Source organism: Pristiophorus japonicus, chromosome 19 (genome assembly GCF_044704955.1).
Source record: "Pristiophorus japonicus isolate sPriJap1 chromosome 19, sPriJap1.hap1, whole genome shotgun sequence".
NCBI classification, from domain to species: domain Eukaryota; kingdom Metazoa; phylum Chordata; class Chondrichthyes; family Pristiophoridae; genus Pristiophorus; species Pristiophorus japonicus.
In genome coordinates this window covers 31221226-31243040 of record NC_091995.1, presented here as the reverse complement: position 1 = coordinate 31243040, position 21815 = coordinate 31221226, and the positions used below count along the sequence as shown (strand labels likewise).

General features: G+C 43.8%; 1 protein-coding gene across 1 annotated transcript; it reads right to left on the bottom strand.

The window, feature by feature from the left end:
- Window positions 1–13072: 13072 nt before the first annotated feature.
- LOC139230162 (ultraviolet-sensitive opsin-like) lies at window positions 13073–13867 on the bottom strand. Its single transcript, XM_070862005.1, has one exon. It carries the CDS (start codon window positions 13865–13867, stop codon window positions 13073–13075), a length of 795 nt encoding a protein of 264 aa, XP_070718106.1.
- Window positions 13868–21815: the final 7948 nt, after the last annotated feature.

The window sequence follows — 21815 nt, the reverse complement described above, 5'->3', positions numbered from 1 at the left end:
GAAGGTCACATTATTATTATACAACATGGAAATTGGAGTTTGTCCAGAAAAAATAACAGTTAGGATCAAGAAGCATAAATAAGGCAGATTCCGATGAGGTGAATGCATTTTTAAACACGATAACAGGGTCTGTAAGTTTTTTGGAAAATTACTGAAAGCAGGCGTGGTCAAGATCCGACGGCTGGCTTGAGCGACAATGGTATTTTGACAATTAGAACCAACTAAAAAGGTGAGTTTGTTAAAAACCATATATGGACAATGTCAAGCCAAATCTTTGATAAGAAATAGGTTAAAACATCAATGCTCAAAGAATACCTTCAAACAGAGATTGCTGGGAGAGCAAAGAACAGACTGAAGGTAACATCACCTGTGTCCAAGAGATTCCAGTGACCAAGGACTGTGAGCTTTCCATTCAATTGTCGTCTTTTGTTAAGTGTATTATGCTGTAAGCTTAATAAATCTTGATATATTGCTAAAACGGACTGAGTGCTGCCTATTCGGTGTCTTGTCCTAAAACCATTAAAAAGTACCAGTATGCCAATTCCATGCTCTGCATATGCATCTGACATGACAAATCCGACGTGGCCGCATCTCTAGCTAAAATGCTGTACCCATACAAATTAGTATTTTGCACTCCATTTATTTTATGGCTGTCAGCTGTGCCTCAGTTGGTAGCAGTGTCGCCTCTGCTTCAGAAAAATGTGGGTTCAAGGTGCACTCACAAGAATTGAGCACATAACTACTGCCCCATCTCCAACCTCCCTTTCCTCTAACAAATCCTTGAACATGTTATCGCCTAAAAAATCCATGCCCACATTTTCCATGATTCCATGTTTGAATCCCTCCAATCCAGTTTCCGCATCTGCAACAGTACCGAAACGGCTCTCATCAAAGTCACAAATTATATTCGTTGTGACTGTGACAAAGGCAAACTATCCCTCATCGTCCTTCCTGATTTGTCTGTAGCCTTTGACAGTTGATCACTCTATCCTTCTCCAATGCCTCTCCACTGTCGTCCAGCTGGGTGAGACTGCACTTGTCTCATTCCATTCTTATCTGTCTAATCGTCGTTAGAAAAGCACCGAGAATGGCCTCTCTACCCGCCAGCGTATTGTTACCTCTGGTGTCCCTCAAGGAGCTTTCCTTGGCCCCTTCCTATTTCTTACCTATATGCTGCACCTTGGCGATATCAACCAGAAACACAGCATCAGTTTCCACATGTATGCTGATGACACCCAGCTCTATCTCATGACCACTTCTCCTGATCCCTTCACAGTCCATAAACTGTCAGACTGCTTGTCCAACATCCAGTTCTGGATCAGCAGAAATTTTCTCCATTCGAATATTGGGAAGACCAAAGCCATTGTTTTTGGTCCCCGCCATTGATTCCATCCCTCTCCCCAACTTTTGTCTGAGGCTGAACCAGACTGTTCACAACCTTGCTGTCATATTTGACCCAGATAATGGGTTTTCGACCACTTATCTACAGCATAACTATTTCCACCTCTGTAATAACGCCCGTCCGCACTGTAGTCCCCTTTCTTTAAGCACAGTGCGCTCGTTTAAGACACTACTTCCTCACCCTCAATCTGTATTACAAATTCAACCATACTGTGATCACTCATTCCGAGAGGATCTTTTACTAGGAGATCGTTTATTATTCCTATCTCATTACACTGGACCAGATCTAAGATAGCTTGCTCCCTTGTAAGTTCTGTAACATACTGTTCTAAGAAACAATCCCGTATGCATTCTATGAATTCCTTCTCATGGCTACACCATGTGATTTGATTTGACCAATCGATATGTAGGTTAAAATCCCCCATGATTACTGCCGTTCCTTTTATACATGTCTCCATTATTCCCTTGATTATTGTCCGCCCTACCATGAAGTTATTATTTGGGGTCCTATAAACTACGCTCACCAGTGACTTTTTCCCCTTACTATCTCTAATCCCCACCCACAATGATTCAACATTTTGTTCATTAGAGCCAATATCGTCTCTCACAACTGCCCTGATATCATCCTTTATTAACAGAGCTACCCCACCTCCTTTCCCTTCTTATCTATCCTTCTGAATTGTCAGATAACCCTGCGAGATTGCGAGAGGGATGGAGTACAAAAGCAGGGAGGTCCTGCTGCTACTGTACAGGGTATTGGTGAAGCTGCACCTGGATTACTGCGTACAGTTTTGGCCACTTTACTTAAGGAAAGATATGCTAGCCTTGGAGGGGTTACAGAGACGATTCACAAGTCTGATCCCGGAGATGAGGGGGTTACATTATGATGATAGATTGAGTAGACTGGGTCTTTACTTGTTGAAGTTCAGAAGGATGAAGGGTGATCTTATAGAAATATTTAAAATAATGAAAGGCATAGACAAGATAGAGACAGAGAGGTTGTTTCCACTGGTCAGGGAGACTAGAACTAAAGGTCACAGTCTCAAAATACGGGGGGGCCAATTTAAAACCGAGTTGAGAAGGAATTTCTTCTCCCAGAGGGTTGTGAATCTGTGGAATTCTTTGCCCAAGGAAGCAGTTGAGGCTAGCTCATAGAATGTATTCCAATCACAGATAGATAGATTTTTAACCAATAAGGGAATAAGGGTTATGGGGAGCGGGAGGGAAAGTGGAGCTGAGTCCGTGGCCAGATCAGCCATGATCTTGTTGAATGGCAGAGCAGGCTCGAGGGGCTAGATGGCTTACTCCTGTTCCTAATTCTTATGTTCTTATTATGTTGCCTCAGCTCATCCACTGCTGAAGCCCTCATTCATGCATTTGTTACCTGTAGACTTGATTAGTCCAATGCACTTCTTGCCTCCCACCTCTACCTAGACTAGAGGTGATCCAAAACACGCTGTCTTTGTCGTAATTCACACCAAGTTCCGCTCGCCCGTCACCCCTGCGCTCACTGACGTACATTTGCTTCCGGATAATCTATTCCTCGGTTTCAAAATTCTCACCCTTATTTGGCCTCACCCCTTCCTATCTCTGTAATTTCCTCTAGCCACAAAACCCGCAGAGATGTCTGTGCTCTTCTAATTCTGCGTTCTTGACCTTCCCTGTTTATAATCACTCAGTAATTGGTGGCCGTGACTTCTGTTGCCTAGGTCCCAAGTTCTGGAACTCACTGCCTAAAGCTCTTCACCATTCTTTCCTCCTTGAAGGCGCTCCTTAAAACGTACCTCTTTGTCCAACATATTCATCATCTGCGCTAATTTCTACTTATGCGGTTCAGTGTCAAATTGTTATCCCATAATAATCCTGTGAAGCACTTTGGCATGTTTCACTATGCTATAGCGCTATATAAACACAAGTTGTTGTTTTCATGACCCTGACTTGTGTTTTCGTTTTCAGCCATTTATGCTGTTTCTTTGGGGCTCCACCGATCTGTTGCCAAAATTATGGCAGGAGACTGGGAGAACCCCCATGGAAATTCAGGGTCCACCTGTAGGTCTAGATTTAATCTTATTAAATAGGCCTTTAACACTTATTAGTGTAGTGCCCACGAGCTGTGTATATAATTGTGGGTTATCATTTAGCAATTCATGGTGTATTTTGCTAAGTCTCTTGTTTCCTTCAGTTTGAGCCATGTTTCGATTTTCTGCAAATTTACCTGGATTTTTAGGGTCCAACTCCGTGGCTCCCTCCCATCCCCTCTGCCATAGATATTAAACAGTTCCTCCAGTGTTGTTGGTCTATTTAAATTGTTGTACATTGGGGTTGGGTTGGGCTTGCACTTAAAAGAATATTTTCTTGGTGTTCTTACCCCATTATATGAGTCATTTGTGGCAGGACATGTGTAGTAGGAAAAAAGTGTCTTTAGACCTACGGTTCCTAAAGCTCTCCACCACCCGTGTCATGGCTGGGTCTGTTGTAGATTAATCGATAGAGATTGGTTATTCAACAAACACATTATCATTGTATCACGTGATTATCAAGTCGGTGGAATGCGAACTAGATGGACATTGTTCAAGTCAGTTATGTGGGGTGATATTACAGGCGGCCAATTCACAACCATTAAATTATCAACAGTGCCCAAAGTAACAATTACACCCTTGGTCTTGACTCCCGAGGGAAATTGTCACCTTCACTGCTTGGATGGTAAACTGATGAACTATACATCTGTTATAGAGCTTGGCTGATCTCATTGATTTCAATCATCATGTAAATGTGCAATGTCTCAAGTTATATATTCATTTCAGTGCATGAAAGTGCATATCATTGAAAGCACAATTTTTAAGAACCTGCAGTATTTATTACTCCTCTTCGAGATGCTGACTGTTTTAGGTATTTTTAATGTTAAAGCTGTCAAATTACGTGAGTAAGTTATGTTAGTATTTTATAGTTAGAATATTTTACACAAATTTTGCACAATTCCATCAAATTTCTCAAAATGCGTCATGAAATTAAATTTTATCGCCATTTTTGTCTCAGCGACTGAAATTTCAAACATCCACAATAAGAATTTGAACAAATTAACAATTCAAAACATTACACATTTCACAATAACATGATTGCATTCATGCATTTATTGAACCTTTGTGTCATTTATGGTCTTCTTTGCTTGACCGTCTCAACCTCTCTCAAAAGTCTGGGGTTGGGGATATTTTCCCCCATCCCCTCACAAGAGTATTATGAGACAACACAATTGATACCGAGCTACATAAGGAGAAATTAGGGCAGGTGACCAAAAGCTAGGTCAAAGAAATAGGTTTTAAGGTGCATTTTAAAGGAGAAAAGAGAGGTCGAGAGGCGGAGAGTTTTAGAGAGGGAGTTCCAGAGCTTAGGGCCGAGGCAACAGAAAACACAGCCACCAATGGTTGATCGATTGAATCAGGGATGCTCAAGCAGCAGAATTAGAGGAGTGCAGATATCTCGGTGGGTTGTGGGGCTAATGGAGATTACAGAGATAGGGAGGGATTTGAAAACAAGGAGGAGAATTTTGAAATTGGTGAGTTGCCTAACTGGGAGCTGATATTGGTTAGTGAGCACAGGGGTGATGGGTGAGCGGGACTTGATGCGAGTTAGGACATGGGCAGCCAAGTTTTGGATCACCTCCAGTTTACGCCGTGTAGAATGTGGGAGGAATAGTCAAGTCTAAAGGTAACAAAGGCAAATAAATAAAGTTAAATATATATTGAATTATTTTTTAAACATGTGTGAGTGTGTATCTGTGTATGTATATGTGTGTGCGTGTTTGTGTATGTATGTTTCATGTTTGTATGTGTGATCATTTGTGTTTGTAGGAGGGTTAAGAGTTAGGTGAGTGAGAGAGGAGCAAAGGAATCGGGAGAATAGAGTTGTGAGGTGGGCCGTGCAAAGGAGATGAGGGTAATAAGGATAGGAATGAGGAGGACGGGTAGGAAGGGGAATAGCTCGTGGGAAAGTGAACACAAAGGAAATGTGATGGAAGTGACGGCTGAGTAGTAACAGAATTGATTGGGAAGCAGATTCAAAGGGAGTTGACGATGATCTCACTTTTCTTGCAACCACTAACCCAAATGCAGCCAGTTGGTGGCAATTTTTCTGCCAGACCAAAATATCTAAAAATATTTTAGAGAGAAAAGCAAAGAAGGTTAAGCAGAGATTAGCAAATCAGAAAGGAAGAGAAGAGAGAGCCATTCTGCAGAAGAGACAGTGAGAATCAACAACAGGAAAACGTCAGAGAGAGAGAGAGAGAGCACCCATATTCTTTAATTTACTGTGCTCAATGGCATGGGAGGTTGAGCACTGGGACTTAAGAATTGAATCTGGCCAACAAATCTTCAGTGGACAATAGCTGGTAGTCCGGTCGGCGTTGCCGACAGATGGTGTGGTTGGAAGCCTGAGGTAGGCCTGAACTTGTGGGATAGGATTGGGTTGGGTTTAAGCTAAGGATTAAATGAATGCACCCGCTATTAGGGTCTATTAGGGCTAGGGGGAGTTTAGATAGTGGCGGGGGGAGGTTGAGTGTCGAATGTTACCTGATGGCAGAAGATTATGTGTTTGGCAGAAGAGTACATAAGGGAGCTGCAACCCCAGCGGGCACAAGGGACATGCTTTTACAGCGCGATAGCTGCAGGAAAATGCAGGGAACAGCGCCAACCCTTATACATGGCCTTCTTCGAACTTACAAAGTCTTTTGACACTCTCAACCGCAGGGATGTATGGAGCGTCCTCATCCTTTTCGGATGCCGCCAAAAGGTCGTCACCACCCTCCACCTGCTCTACAACGACATGCAGGCCGTGATCCTTCCCAACGGATCATTTACAGCCCCAATCCACGTCCGGACCGGGGTCAAACGAGGCTGTGTCATTGCCCCAACCCTCTTCTCAATCTTTCTCGTTGCCATGCTCCAACTCACATTCAACAAGCTCCCCCCTGGAGTGGAACTAAACGACAGAACCAGTGGGAACCTATTCAAACATCGTCGAATCCAGGCCAGGTCCAAGACCAACTCAACCTCTGTCATCGAGCTACAGTATGCGGACGGCGCCTGCGTCTGTGCACATACAAAGGCTGAACTCCAGGACATAGTCGACGTATTTACTGAGGCGTATGAAAGCATGGGCCTTACGCTAAACATCTGTAAGACAAATGTTCTCCACCAGTCTGTCCTCGCTGCACAGCACTCCCCCTCAGCCATCAAGATCCATGGCGCGGCCCTGGACAATGTGGACCACTTCCCTTATCTCGGGAGCCTCTTATCATCAAGAGCAGACATTGACGATGAGATTCAACACCGCCTCCATTGTGCCAGTGCAGCCTTCGGCCGCCTTCGGAAAAGAGTGTTTGAAGACAGGTCCTCAAAACTCTCACCAAGCTCATGGTCTACAGGGCTGTAGTTATATCGGCCCTCCTATATGGCTCAGAGACATAGACAATGTACAGTAGACACCTCAAGTCGCTGGAGAAATACCACCAATGATGGCTCTACAAGATCCTACAAATCCCCTGGGAGGACAGGCTCAGCAACGTTAGTGTCCTCGACCAGGCCAACATCCCCAGCATGGAAGCATTGACCATACTTGATCAGCTTTGCTGGGCAGGCCACATCTTTCGCATGCCAGACACGATGCTCCCAAAGCAAGCGCTCTACTCGGAACTCCTTCATGGCAAGCGAGCCAAAGGTGAGCAGAGGAACCATTACGAAGTCACCCTCAAAGCCTCCCTGATAAAGTGCAACATTCCTACTAACACCTGGGAGTCCCTGGCAAAAGTATGCCCGAAGTGGAGGAACTGCATCCGGGAGGGCGCTGAGCAACTCGAGTCTCATCGCCGAGAGCATGCAGAAATCAAGCGCAGGCAGCAGAAAGAGCGTGTGGCAAACCAGTCCCACCCACCCTTTCCCTCAACGACTATCTGTCCCACCTGTGACAGAGTCTGTGGCTCTCATATTGTACTGTACAGCCCCCTAAGGACTAATTCTTTGAGTGGAAGCAAGTCTTCCTTGATTCTGAGGGACTGCCTCTGATGGTGATAATTGACAATAAGGCTTTTTCTTCCTGTTTGGTCGTGATTATTTTTATACCATCTCTGCTTTCAGTGAGTAGAACTGAAGTAAAGACACATAATTGATCAGTGATGATTCAGACTGGAATGACCAGTACTGTATCTTGCTGGTGCTGCAGCAGACAGATAGTATACAACTGCTAGCCTGTGATTCTCCACTTGGTGACGTTCTTGTGAGTCTGGTGTCAGCAATGCATGCATCTCACAGGCAGCAGCAATGCACTTCCTCCACCCAGTTTAAGAATATGGCTAAATTTTTGCATTATTTTTAGTAAGCGACAAAGCCAGAATAGAAATTATGGTTGACCAGTTTATGTAAATAAGAAATAAATACTGAAAATGCTGGATCTACTCAGCAGGTCCAGCAGCATGTGTGGAGAGAGAAACAGAGTTAATGTTTCAGGTCAGTGACCTTTCATCGGTTCATTGACCTGATATATTAACTCTGTTTCTCTCTCTCCAGAGATGCTGCCTGATCTACAGAGTATTTCTAGCATTTTTCTGTTTTTAAAATATTTCAGACTTCCAGCATTTGCAGCATTTTGCTTTTGTATTAGTAGATCAGAATTGGTTTCAACGGCGTTCTTGTAGATCGTATCTTTGATCACAATGTCACTACTGAGTACAATATTAGTTCAGGAACAGCAAAGGCATATAGGTTGCTGAGATCATGTTGTAATAGGGAGATGATGTTTGAAAACGGAGATAATATTGGAACAAGAGCTAACATTAAAATCCAGCAATTAAACAATATGCTGGTTAATGAATGAAAGATTTTTTGCATTTCTATAGTGCTTTTCACGACATCAGGACATCCCAGAGTGCTGTCAGCCAATGAAGTACCTTCGAAGTGTAGTAACTGTTGTAATGACCAGGTTGCATGTTTGCTGACATTGTATCAGAGAGGGTGAGAAAGCAAAACGCAGTTCGGAACTTTGCTTACCTTCAAGTTGAGGTACCGTGAACAGCTTGTACATTGTTTGTGATTCCTGGGGAGTGCTTTACACGTGAATTTTCTAGACGTAGTACTGGCGTGTCATCTTAAGGTGAATGTTTTGAGAAAATATTAAAAGTATTTCATTGTCAGCGAGATTACTGCCTCTAATGCACACGGTTCAATTATTAAAGGAAAAGGATTGCCCAACAACCGAAGTGTCTGCGCTAAATCGATAAAAGTTGAGCTCCTGATTGAAAATTTTTCAGAATTTATCAAACCAGCCAGCTCCGTGTTAGGTTCTGAGAACGCACTATCCTTCTCCTTAAACCAGGGTCAAGGACCAGGCAATAACAAGAATATAAGAACATAAGAAATAGGAATAGGAGTAGGCCATACGGCCCCTCGAGCCTGCTCTGCCTTTTAATATACTCATGGCTGATCCGATCATGGACTCAGCTCCACTTCCCTGCCTGCTCCCCAGAACACCTTGTCCCATTATCATTTAAGAAACTATCTTTCTCCGTCTTAAATGTATGCAATGTCCCAGCTTCCACAGCTCTCTGAGTCAGCGAATTCCACAGATTTACAACCATCCGAGAGAATAAATTTCTCCTCATCTCTGTTTTAAATGGGCGGCCTCTTATTCTAAAATCATGACCCCTAGTTCTAGTCTCCCCCACCAGTGGAAAGATCCTCTCTGCATCCACCTTGTCAAACCCCATCATAATCTTATATGTTTCGATAAGATCACATCTCATTCTTCTGAATTCCAATGAGTAGAGGCCCAACCTACTCAACCGTTCCTCATAAGTCAAATCCTTCATCTCCTGAATCAACCTAGTAAACCTTCTCTGAACTGCCTCCAAAGCAAGTATATCCTTTCGTAAATATGGAAACCAAAACTGCACACAGTATTCCAGGTGTGGCCTCACCAAAATCTTGTATAGCTGTCGCAAGATTTCCTTGCTTTTATACTCCATCCACTTTGCATTAAAGGTCAAGATACCATTGGCTTTCCTGATCAATTGCTGTACCTGCATACTATCCTTTTGTGTTTCATGCACATTACCCCCAGGTCGCAATGTACTGCGGCACTTTGCAATCTTTCCCCATTTAAATAAAATCTTGCTCTTTGATTTTTTTCTGCCAAAGTGCATACATACAATCAAACATACAATCAAGAATGTTGATTAATAAGCATGCCAATGCAGCCCATCACATGCAGTTTCTAGAGACTCGACATCAAAGTCTCACAGGCATGAAACACATCAAGGCTGGGGAGCTCACTTCTGACCAATGGTCACAACAGTCCCGGGTCAGATTGTCAGGACTGGAGAATTTTCGTTATGAGGTTGCATTGAATAGTCTGGCGTTGGCCTATCCCCTCAGCAGAGGGGTCAATAAACAGGGGGCATTAATTTAAAATAATGAGTCGAAGGATTGAGGGGTGTTGAGGAGAACTTTTTTCAGGGTGCTGGGTTCAGGATCTCACTGCCTGAAAGGCTGATTGCGGTAGAACTACTCATCACATTTAAAAAGTACTTGGATGTGCACTTGAAGTGCCATCATTTATAGGGCTACGGACCAAGAGCTGGAAAGTGGAATTAGGCTGGATAGCTTTTTTGCAGCCGGCACAGACACGTTGGGTCGAATTGCCTCCTTGTGCGCTTTTAATTTCTCCCCAACCTTCCTCCAGACACACTGACGTAGTTAAATTCCACTTTCACACTGCTTGGTTGCAGATGTGTATCTGGTACTGAACTGTGCTTTAAAATAACTGGATCCCTGCAGTTACTTCAGATTAATATCTACATAATGCCAAAATGCTTACTTATATAATAATTTATATGTTTATACTCTTATACCCGGCCTATCTGGAATGGAACAAGCTGTCAACTGCAGAAAATCAATGCAGGAGGACTGGCAGGAATCTCGTTTCTTACCCGCTCCCGGAGCCAGAATATCGTGGGCACAGATTTAAGGTGATTGGCAGAAGGTCCAAAGGCAACACGAGGAAAAACTTTTTTAAGCAATGAGTGGTTAGAGTCTGGAATGTACTGCTTGAAAGCGTGTTGGAGGCAGATTCAATCGTGGTTTTCAAATGGGAATTAGATAAATACCTGATTGATAAAAAATACAGAGCTCATGGGGAACGAACAGGGGAGTGGGACGAGCTGAAGTGCTCTTGCAGAGAGCAGGCACGGGATCAGAGGGGCCCAATAGCTGAGGCCCAATGGCCTCCTTCTGTGCTGTATCTCTTCTATGATTCGATGAAATTCAACTTCGCCAGCGTTGGAAAACCGGAAATATCTCATGGATAATTTTAACCTAAGCCGCCCCTCGGGAAACTGAGGTGATTTCTATCTTTCGATAGGCCTAGTGTTCTGACATATTGCGACAAAACATATCTCTGCACTGTGCCTCTGAGATCCTCAGCCACAGGGATCAGGGGTTTTATCCGCTCTGTCCCTGTCGCTCAGACACAAACTCCACTGGAAAGCTTCACCTCCTTCCCGGAAAGTTGCATCAGGAGCTGGGACGAACGTTACCTTTTGGCAATGGCGTAAGACAGGCGAGATTGGCCTGGCATATCATTGTTACATACACTCGATTTTACTCACTATAGGCTTGAATTAAAAGGTAAATGGGATTGCATTTCTGTCATAGCCCGCCATCCAATAAGGCCAGTTCATGCCGAAAGTTAAAATTGCCACCAGGACTCCGGTGTAAAAATGTTTGACCAAATTTATATCGCCCATTACATTACTGGAACCGAACTCCTTGCGCTTCAGTCTGAAGAATCAACACTGGTGACAATGTTGTGAATATTCACTTAATATAAGACAAACTGTACAGTGCTGTGTGTCATTACTAAAACCGATGTGTGAGATTGAGAGCGGCAGTGAATAGCATCACCACCTTCCGCCAATTGGGAAAAAGCAGGGGTTAGATTGAGGGAAAGAATGGGAGGTAAATACATTTTTTTAAAAAGTAACAAAGAGGGTCGATGAGTGTAGTGCATACGATGTAGTATATATGGAAGTTTGTAAGGCTTTTGATGAGATCCCGCATTGTAGACTGGTCATGAAGCTTAGAGCTCATAAGATCCAGGGCAAAGTGGCAAGTTGGATCCAAAATTGGCTTGGAGGAAGCAAAGAGTAATGATTGATGGATGTTTTTGTGACTGGAAGGATGTTTCCAGTGGGGTTCTGCAGGGCTCAGGACTGGTTCACTTGCTTTTTGTGCTATATATCAACGATTTAGATTTGAATATAGGGAAGGAAGTTTGCAGACGACACTAAAATTGGCTATGTGGTTGAAAATGAAGAGGAAAATGATGGGCTGCAGGAGGATATCACTGTGCTGGTCAGGTGGGCAGCGGAATGGCAAATGGAATTTAATTCAGAGAAGTGTGAGATGATGCACTTTAGGAGAGCTAATAAGGAAAGAGTGTACACATTAAGTGGTAGGCCACTTAATAGTGTAGATGAAAAAGGGACCTTGGAGCGCTTGTCAACAGATCCCTGAAAGTAGCAGGCCAGGTGGATAAGGGAATTAATAAGGCAGAGGGAATGCTTGCCTTTATTGTCCGAGGCATAGAATATAAGAGCAGCGAGGTTATGTTTCAATTGTATAAAACTTTGGTTAAGCCACAGCTGGAGTACTGCATGCAGTTCTGGTCACCGTATTATAGGAAGGACTTGATTGCACTGGAGAGGGTGCAGAGGAGGATTACTAGGATGCTGCCTTGAATGAAAAATCTTAGTTGTGAGGACAGATTGGAGAGGCTTGGTTTGTTCTGATTGGAACAGAGGAGTTTGAGAAGAGACCTCATTGAGTTGTCAAACTATTGAGGGGTCTGGACATAGTGGACAGTAAGGGTCTATTTCCATTGGTGGAGGGATCTATTACAAGGGGGCATAGTTTTAAGATGGTTGGTGGAAGGTTTAAAGCGGATTTGTGGTGTGTGGGGGGTGGGGGATTCTTTACCCAAAGGGTTGTGGGGATCTGGAACTTCCTGCCTGGAAGAGTGGTGGAAGCAGAAACCCTGACCACATTTAAGAGTTGGATGGATGGGCACTGAAAGTGCCGTAAGCTGCAGGGTTATGGACCTAGAGCTGGTAAATGGGATTAGAGTGGATGACCTTTTGTTGGACGGCGTAGTACTGCAGGGAATAGAATATGGCCAGAGTGATCTCCCGGACTAGTTTCGATCACCTGGATGGGTCACAGATGAATTGTCCCAGATTTTTTCTCCCTAAATTGGCCTGGGTTTTTATCCGGTTTTAGCCTCTCCCAGGAGATCACACGGCTCCGGTTAGGGTGAAGTGTAGATGTTTTTCGTATAAGGGGTGTTGCAGTGGTGTGGGACGCACTGGTTGGGATGGGTGCTCTTTGCCTTTCCGTTATTGTTCATGGGTTTGTATGTAACCTTTCGGGCTGCTGAGGAAGGACCATGCAGTTCTTTGTAGGCCGGCGCAGACAGGATGGGCCAAAATGGCCTCCTTCTGCGCTGTAAATTTCTATGTGTCTATGCTTTTATGTAATACACGATTAGATTGAACTGATCGGGAGGCGACGTCCAATTGAGACATCCAACAATTAACTATGAGTGAATGCGGCTATTTTAAGCGCTTACATCATTTCACAATGAGAGTAAATGGATATTTCACAATGTTCATAATCTCCTCTCGGAATCTCCTTTGGGTCAACGCATAAATGCAGGTGTTTGTGCAGGAGCTGTAATACATCAAAAGAAGGGTGATTCTAATCGCCAAATATAGTGACTTTGGACCTGGGAAAAAAGTTGACTGCGTGATGTCAAAACAGATGTGAAGTATCACAACTGGCGTCCACAACACAATGAAGCTCCCCGCGATAGTGAAGAGCAGAATGATGGATGTTCTTCGGTTCTTCACCTCGGGATCACTGCTGCTCTCCCCATTGCTGCGATTCTTCAGGGCTCTGCGAGCTCTATTGGCCACTAAGATGTGACTGACAGTGATACAATTCAACAGCACCAACAAAGGGAATGGCAATAATGGGACTGAGAGATGTGCGATCCATTTGTAAGCTCTCCATGCTGGATAAGAATCATAACCCGTTACTGCCTGGCAGCCCCACGCTATATCCCCAACAATATAGTAGGGCTCATAACGGAAATAAACTGGAATGTTTATCAAAATGCTGAGCACACCCACGATCATTACAACCACAGTGGCAGTTCTTTGGGTGCAATATTTTAATTTCAGTTTCTGACAACAAATGATTACGAAGCGGTCAAAGGTGAACGATACTGTGGACCAGACAGAGAGTTGGACGCTAGATGCTTGTATGAAAGCACTAAAACGGCACACATTAGTGTACTTCAAGAATGAATCCGGGAAATATTTCCAAAAGATGCTGTCCACAGTTACATTAAAGACACAGATCATGAGATCTGCTATTGACATGGATACCATGTAGCGAGTGATACCTTTGGAGAGAGCGCACTTTCCCCGGGACAGAATCACAATTGACATCAGGTTCGCTGCAAGAAATTGGAAAATAAGACAATTAGCAAAGAAATAGTTTGGATGTCTGAAAATACCACTTGTAATGGTGTGGTAAGGGATAGCCGGACAGGAGAGTCAGGTTATGTGGTACAATCAGAGTATGCAGTCCGTCCCAGTCTCACTGGGTACGGAGCCGAGTCAAGTACAACAGAAAGCTGCCAATGTTGCTGCCTGTGGATTTAACTGAACACAGTCGAATAAATCCGTGCAACATATGAACTGGTGGATGTTCAGCCTGCCCGTGGCAAACTAGATTCACTCCAAGAAATTTTACATAGGATTACATATACGGCACAGAATCAGGACATTCAGCCCAACCAGTCCATGCCGGCATTTATCCACCACTGGAGAATGCTCCAGTCATTCCTCATCTAACTCTATCAGCATAACCCTCTATTACCTTCTCCACATATGCTTGTGCAGCCTCTTCTTAAATGCATCGTTACTTTCCACATCAACTGTGGTACTGAGTACCACATTGTCACCACTCTTTGGGTACTTTCTGCTGAATTCCCTATTGGATTTCTTGATGACTATCTTATACTTATCGCCTCCAATTATGCTCTTAACCACAAGTGGAAACATTCTCTGTGTATCCACTCTATCCAAACCTTTCATCGTTTTAAAGACCTCTATCAGTTGTAAAGTTGCACAATTCATGGAACACCACCACCCGCCCCCACCCCCCCCCCCCACCTCCCCCGCACACCCCCCCCCCCCCCCGCACCCCCGCCCAGTGTTCGGACTCATTGAAAAGGAATTTCGATTTGGGACTATCGACCAGAAAGTTTGGTATCCTAAAATGCATATGGAGAAACTACGAGTTTTGACCGAGTTTGGGATTTTAAAAGGCATGTCGGGTCCGTGAGGAAAACGGCTGCAAAAACCAGGGGACAGCTAGCCTCTAGAGAAGCCAGTCTTTGGATATTGAAGCCATCTGCGGTATTGAAGCTAAATAATTTGTCTGCAGAATTGTGCAAACTCAAAAACCCATTTCCCCAGGAGACATTAACATAGCAACAATTGACCCAGAGATCGTCAGCCATAGCTCTAAACATGAAACCCATCCAGCGCATGCATAGTGTTAATAGTCCATCCAGCCCGCATGGAAAACCCAGGCCAAGGCAGACATCGTAAATACCAAAACTAATTTTCAAGATCGAAAAACAGATTCAACAGATCGGCACATCTGGAACGAGTTATCATTAACAAGCCCTCCAAAATATGACAAAGAAATATCAAGCCAGCCAAAATTAAGACAAGGAATCAGGATTGATTTGGAGCGCAGATTAGAACGACACCCTAAGTATAACTGAGGCCCTGTTTTACGGGTTAAGGAGCTTTCAAGAGAGCTTGCTACACAGCCTTCTACGCAGCCTTCTGGAATGTCTTCAGCCTCAACGACACGCCTGGGTTACACTGCTCTGCCACCGAAGAAGGAGGAAGAACATCACCAAACAAGCAGAGAAAGGCAGTTCCCAATGATTGCGGACATCATCATCGGGTCAAGAACTGACCACAGCCAACGTGATAAAATCAAAACCACCGCGATCGAGATATTCTAAGAATGAAACTCATCAAGAAACATAGAAACATACATAGAATCATAGAAAATAGGTGCAGGTGTAGGCCATTCGGCCCTTCGAACATACACAGCCATTCAATAAGATCATGGCTGATCATTCACCTCAGTAACCCTTTCCTGCTTTCTTTCCATACCCCTTGATCCCTTTAGCGGTAAGGGCTTATCTAACTCCCTCTTGAATATATCCAATGAACTGGCATCAACAACTCTCTGCGGTAGGGAATTCCACAGGTTAACAACTCTCTGAGTGAAGAAGTTTCTCCTCATCTCAGTCCTAAATGGCTTACCCCTTATCCTTAGACTATGTCCCCTGGGTCTGGACTTCCCCAACATCGGGAACATTCTTCCTGCATTTAGCCTGTCCAGTCCGGTCAGAATTTTATATGTTTCCATGAGATCCCCTCTCATCCTTCTAAACTCCAGTGAATACAGGCGCAGTCGATCCAGTCTCTCCTCATATATCAGTCCTGCCATCCCAGGAATCAGTCTGGTGAACCTACGCTGCACTCCCTCAATAGCAAGAACGACGTTCCTCAGATTAGCAGACCAAAACTGAACACAATATTCCAGGTGAGGCCTCACCAAGGCCCTGTACAACTGCAGTAAGACCTCCCTGCTCCAATACGCAAATCCTCTAGTTATGAAAGCCAACATACCATTTGCCTTCTTCACTGCCTGCTGAACCTGCATGCCAACTTTCAATGACTGATGTACCATGACACCCAGGTTTCGCTGCACCATCCCTTTTCCTAATCTGCGCCATTCAGATAATAATCTGCCTTCATGTTTTTTTCACCAAAGTGGATAACCTCACATTTATCCAAATTATACTGCATCTGTCACGCGATTGCCCACTCACCTAACCTGTCCAATTCACCCTGCAGCCTTTTAGCATTCTCTTCACAGCTCACACTCCCACACAGCTAAGTGTCATCTGCAAACTTGGAGATATTACACTCAATTCCCTCATCCAAATCATTAATGTATATTGTAAATAGCTGGGGTCCCAGCACTGAAACCTGCAGTACCATACTAGTCACTGCCTGCCATTCTGAAAAGGACCTGTTTATGCCCACTCTTTGCTTCCTGTCTGCCAAGCATTTCTCTATCCATGTCAATACATTACCCCCAATACCATGTGCTTTAATTTTGCACAGCAATCTCTTGTTTGGGACCTTGTCAAAAGCCTTTTGAAATTCCAAATACACCACATCCACTGGTTCTCCCTTGTCCACTCTACCAGTTACATCCTCAGAAAAATTTCAGAAGATTTGTAAGGCATGATTTCCCTTTTATAAATCCATGCTGACTTGGGCCGATCCCGTCACTGCTTTCCAAATGTGCTGCTATTTCATCTTTAACAATTGATTCCAACATTTTCCCCACTACTGATGTCAGGTTAACCCGTATTTAATTATCCATTTTCTCTCTCCCTCCTTTCTTAAAAAGTGGTGCTACATTAGCTACCCTCCAGTCCATAGGAACTGATCCAGAGTCGATAGTCTGTTGCAAAATGATCACCAATGCATCCATTATTTCTAAATCTACTTCTTTAAGTACTTTGGGATGCAGACTATCAGGCTCCAGAGATTTACCAGCCTTCAATCCCAGCAATTTCCCTAACACAAATTCCCACCTAATAAGGATTTCCTTCAGTTCCTCCTTCTCACTAGACCCTCGGTCCCCTGGTATTTCGAGAAGGTTATTTGTGTCTTCCTTCGTGAAGACATAACCAAAGTATTTGTTTAACTGGTCCGCCAAGAGAAAATCAAAGATTCAAATGTTTCCACTCTACAATATGTTCCTAGCTACCAACAGGTAAAACATTACCTAAAAGACGTTTAAACCTACTGCTGAAGGAAGGAAGTGCGTGCACATCCCATAAATGCAATATTTGCCCCACTCATCAGCGGACACCACCCAACTAAAGACTACGCAGTAAGATGTTATCCACGACGTTCGGGCTAGGGCAAGCAGAACCTACAGAGTCCAGCGAACCCTGAAACCACGAAGCACCGCTAGCTGGCAATAAGAGGATTGGTGAGCATTATCCTTTTTTGCCCTAGAGTTCAACCGAGTCAGATTTAGGCACTGGGAGGTGGGAGGTGTATTGTTTTCCGTTAACCCTTTTGAATGTGTGATGAAGTGTTCCCTATTCTAATGATTGTAAGTTGACATTGTACTTTCTTTTCTGAATAAAATCGAAGTTTCTTGCACTAAAACCGTTGTCTCGTGCACTTTGTCACATCCCCAGATAAATCCAAAGTCTAGAACCCAGGGAGTGGGAGCGATTCGAACCACTGAGAAGATCAGAGGTGAACCTGACCCCGAGACCACGCCCTACAGAGTTCACCACTTTTATAAATGTTCTTTATGAAGGGGCATTACTGGTGAGAATGCTTTCCCTCCTGCCAATATCTTGAACGACCGTCAGTTAAATATGCTCTGGTTTAGTTCACATTCTCGCAGGGTGACAATCAACAGAATCAGGAATGTTCGGCGAGAGGTGGAGACAGAAACAGATAATTTTTTTACATGCGCAGCATATCTATCAACATTTGGGAGGACGAAAGTAACTTAACATGCCAATTAAATTTAACAAATAAAAGTGAGATACTTCTACTGAACTGACTGTCAGCAGAAACTTGACACACATGGGACAAAGATAGACAACAGCACGTAGCAAAAATAACAACGCACTGAAAGAATGAGCTTCTAGAATTAATAATTAATTGCAAATACTTACCAGGAATGCCAATGATTGCGAGAATCGGATAGCAAAACACCGTGAAGTCTACAAATTGTGTTGGTCCCATCTTATACACAAATGAAGGAAGATTCTTTAATGCAGCATGGCTCTGGCTGGGACACTGAGGCAATGCAATGAATCCACATTGATTTATATAGCTGCCAATTCTCCATTGAATCAGTGAAGTTACAATATTGCTGTCCTTGGAGACGGGCTATGCAACAAACACTAGTAAGACAGTTCTTGCCAAGTAAATGAGCAAAATCAGCTCCGCGGACATTAATTGGGGATTGCGAATAATGTACTGCGCATGTTCAGGCTCACTATTCCCCCAGCTCTGGGACTCTGGCACGTCACCACTTGTTGATCTCATTAGTGTGCTCTTCGCTTAAAATAATCCTCCGAAATTAATGCTATTTTCACCAATGGCTGCATTTCAATAAGTCCGATTTCATTTAATTCACCTGGCTGGTACAGGTGGGGGTGAGATCATACATTTGTTTTACACTCGGCCCGACTGCAATCTGCTTTGTCTGCCATGGACAGTTAAAGCGGACCGCGTATTTAGTGGACATCAGACCTGCACCAGACCGGTCCCACCCGATATACAGAGAACCCCCAGCAGAGTGTGCCAGATAAAGTGGTGACTGACGACAGTGAGAAAAATAAAGATAGATTAGCACAGGGAGAAAGATAAAGCTATGGTTCAGTACCGAAGGTAACACAGAGACACACCCGCAGAATACAAAGATAAGAGGTGTGCAAGTGCAGTGAATGATCATTGGAGATCATTCAAGGGGAAGGAATAAGTAACTTCTCCTTACCCAATCATTCTGGAATTGTTGTATTTTATTTTTGGTCTACAGTAAGATATACAATACGATTGTTACTGTTGTATAACACGAATTCTAGATCTGTTTTTATTCTTTCCAACAGTTTTTCACTACAGTTATTTAAGGATTTGAATTCTGTGCTCTGATCTTTAGCTGTATTTCTTGATGTAGTGTTGAAACTAGCTGGAGAGTCAGAGTTATCGCTTGCTTTACGCTACACTCTGACGGAAACAGTACAGTGAAAATAAATCTGAAACACGACTTAAGAATTACCCTGAGTAACTGGGAAGAAGATCATCATGTCAGGCGTTCCTGATAGTGCAAGTAGCCTCCACAAGGATAGTTTATGCTCAGAGTTCAAGGAGATCTCTCCCGGTGATCCAGCCCCACTGACTCGATCACACAGAGAGAGGTACCCTACCCTAAAAGCCCTCAACCATGGTGTGGACGTAGGTAAAAATAAACTGTATCGTCAATGGTGGACAACCGAACCAATTCTTGAAGACTTCGAGGTGCCCCAGAGAATGAGACCACTCATCAAACAGCCATGGCCGAGGCTCGCTCGGCACTCTGCTCGTACGAAGAGCTAAGGTCTATGCTCAGTGAGCTCGACACGCAAGATAAAACTGGAGCATTAAGGAAGATGCTCAACAAACTGCATCGATCTTCCAAGAGAATGGTCACCTCACGAACAACGCCATTGCCCACATGACTGAGCGGCTCTGCATTGTGATCCTAGATTCATCATCGAGCATCAGCAGAGGGTCGGGACACTCGGCAAGGTATTCAAGAACATTGTCCTCAAGCTATACCTTGATCAAAGCTCGAGCTAATGCTGCTGTCACCGCTAAAAACACAGTCTTTGAGGTCATAGTGACACAAATGGCCGAGTTGAACGCAGCAGAAGCGAAGGCTGAGGCAGACCTCCAGAGACTTCAGGCCGAATTGAAAGTGGTGGAAGCGAGCCAAACCAACAATTGAAAAGTGGCAGGAGCTACAGATACTTTAAGCCAGGAAAACCGCCACCATGCAGCAACAAGAGTACAGGAGATGCAGTGAGCGGAACAAGAGGCACGCAGGCTTTTCTCTCCTCCCCTCCCATTCATTCCATACTATTGCACTGTCCTATACTCGCACTATCACAAGAATAATCCTTAATTAATGCACTTCACACAGATCCAAATTCAAGATCAAATCCAACATTTCTGGCCAACTGCAACTCAAAGATGAACTCCATCTCAGCCCGCTCTCCAGCCGAGGTTAGTGCTACCTTCCCTTTTACACTCTGTTAGCCTTTCGCAGCCCCAGATTAATTTATTGGAAATATGTTCCTCCTTTTTAATTTGATTGCGGCTTTCTAAATAGCTCGATTGCAGTTCCTGCTCCTTTGACCTTGGACTCGTCAGTCAGCCAACTTGAACAGTGTCCACTCCAAGGACCACACGATGGATAAGGGCCGCTCGAAGTTAAAAGCAATCCCGCACAACACCAAGCAATTCAGTTATTATGGCGGAGTGTTGGCCCAGGAAGGGTTTACAGCAGGCAGGCACTGCTGGGAGATCGACGTGGAGAACATTGGCGAATGCATCGTCACTACAGCCAAAAAATCTTTCGACAGACACAGCGCTGTCGCACTGACACCGCCAAACGGCCTCTGGGTCTTGAGGTTGTGCAATGGGAATGTCTACATTCCTCAGCATGCAGTGGTATGCGACTGGCGACTGCTGTCAAAATTCAAGTCTTAAGAAGGTTGGGGTCTGCTTGGACTACTAGGGAGGAGAAATGTTCTTTTACAATGCTAAAGACATGACTCAACTTTATATCTCCAGTGGCCGATTCACAGAGAAGATCTACGCTTTCATTCTACCTTTCCCAGAAATGGTGTTGCAGGATAAGGACGCATTGAAACTTTTTCACTTGAATCTGTAAAACATCGGCATAAAGATGATGTGTAGGTCAGGTGATCCATGATCAATATTCCTATTAACTGTTGACTTATTTTCAGATATTGTCCATATACCAAGCATTTCCCTTGTGCCACAACGTTTCATTTTGAATTACTGACCAAACATTGTTTCTCCAAGCTAAATGTATATCAGATACTTCAGAGCTTTTCATTCATTTCGATCAAAGAGAATTTTAATCGCGCCCCAATTTTTACTTCCAGTAATCCGATGTTTTATTTGGACTGATGTGCTGCATCTTTAATAGTTATTTAAACGTGATTTTGTTTTACTAATTTCGAACAGAAATTTATAGGGTCATAGTATCTTATAGCATAGAATTTGCAGATAACAGAAAACTCGGAAGTGTAGTGAACAGTAAGGAGAATACTGATAGACTTCAAGAGGAGATAGATAGCTGGAATGGGCGGACACATGGCAGAAGATTGTGAAGAGATACATTTTGGTAGAACGAATTGGAAGAGGCAATAGAAACTAAGTGACATAATCCTAAAGGGGGTGCATTAACAGAGAGACCTAGGTGTGCCTGTGCACAAATTATTGAGAGTGGGAGGGCAGCTTGAGAAAGCAGTTAAAAATCTTATGGGATCCTCGGCTTCACGAATAGAGGAAAGGAGTACAAAAGCGTGAAAATTATGATGAGCCTGTGTGCCTGGTTCGGCCTCAACTGGAGTATTGCGTCTAATTCAGGGCACCA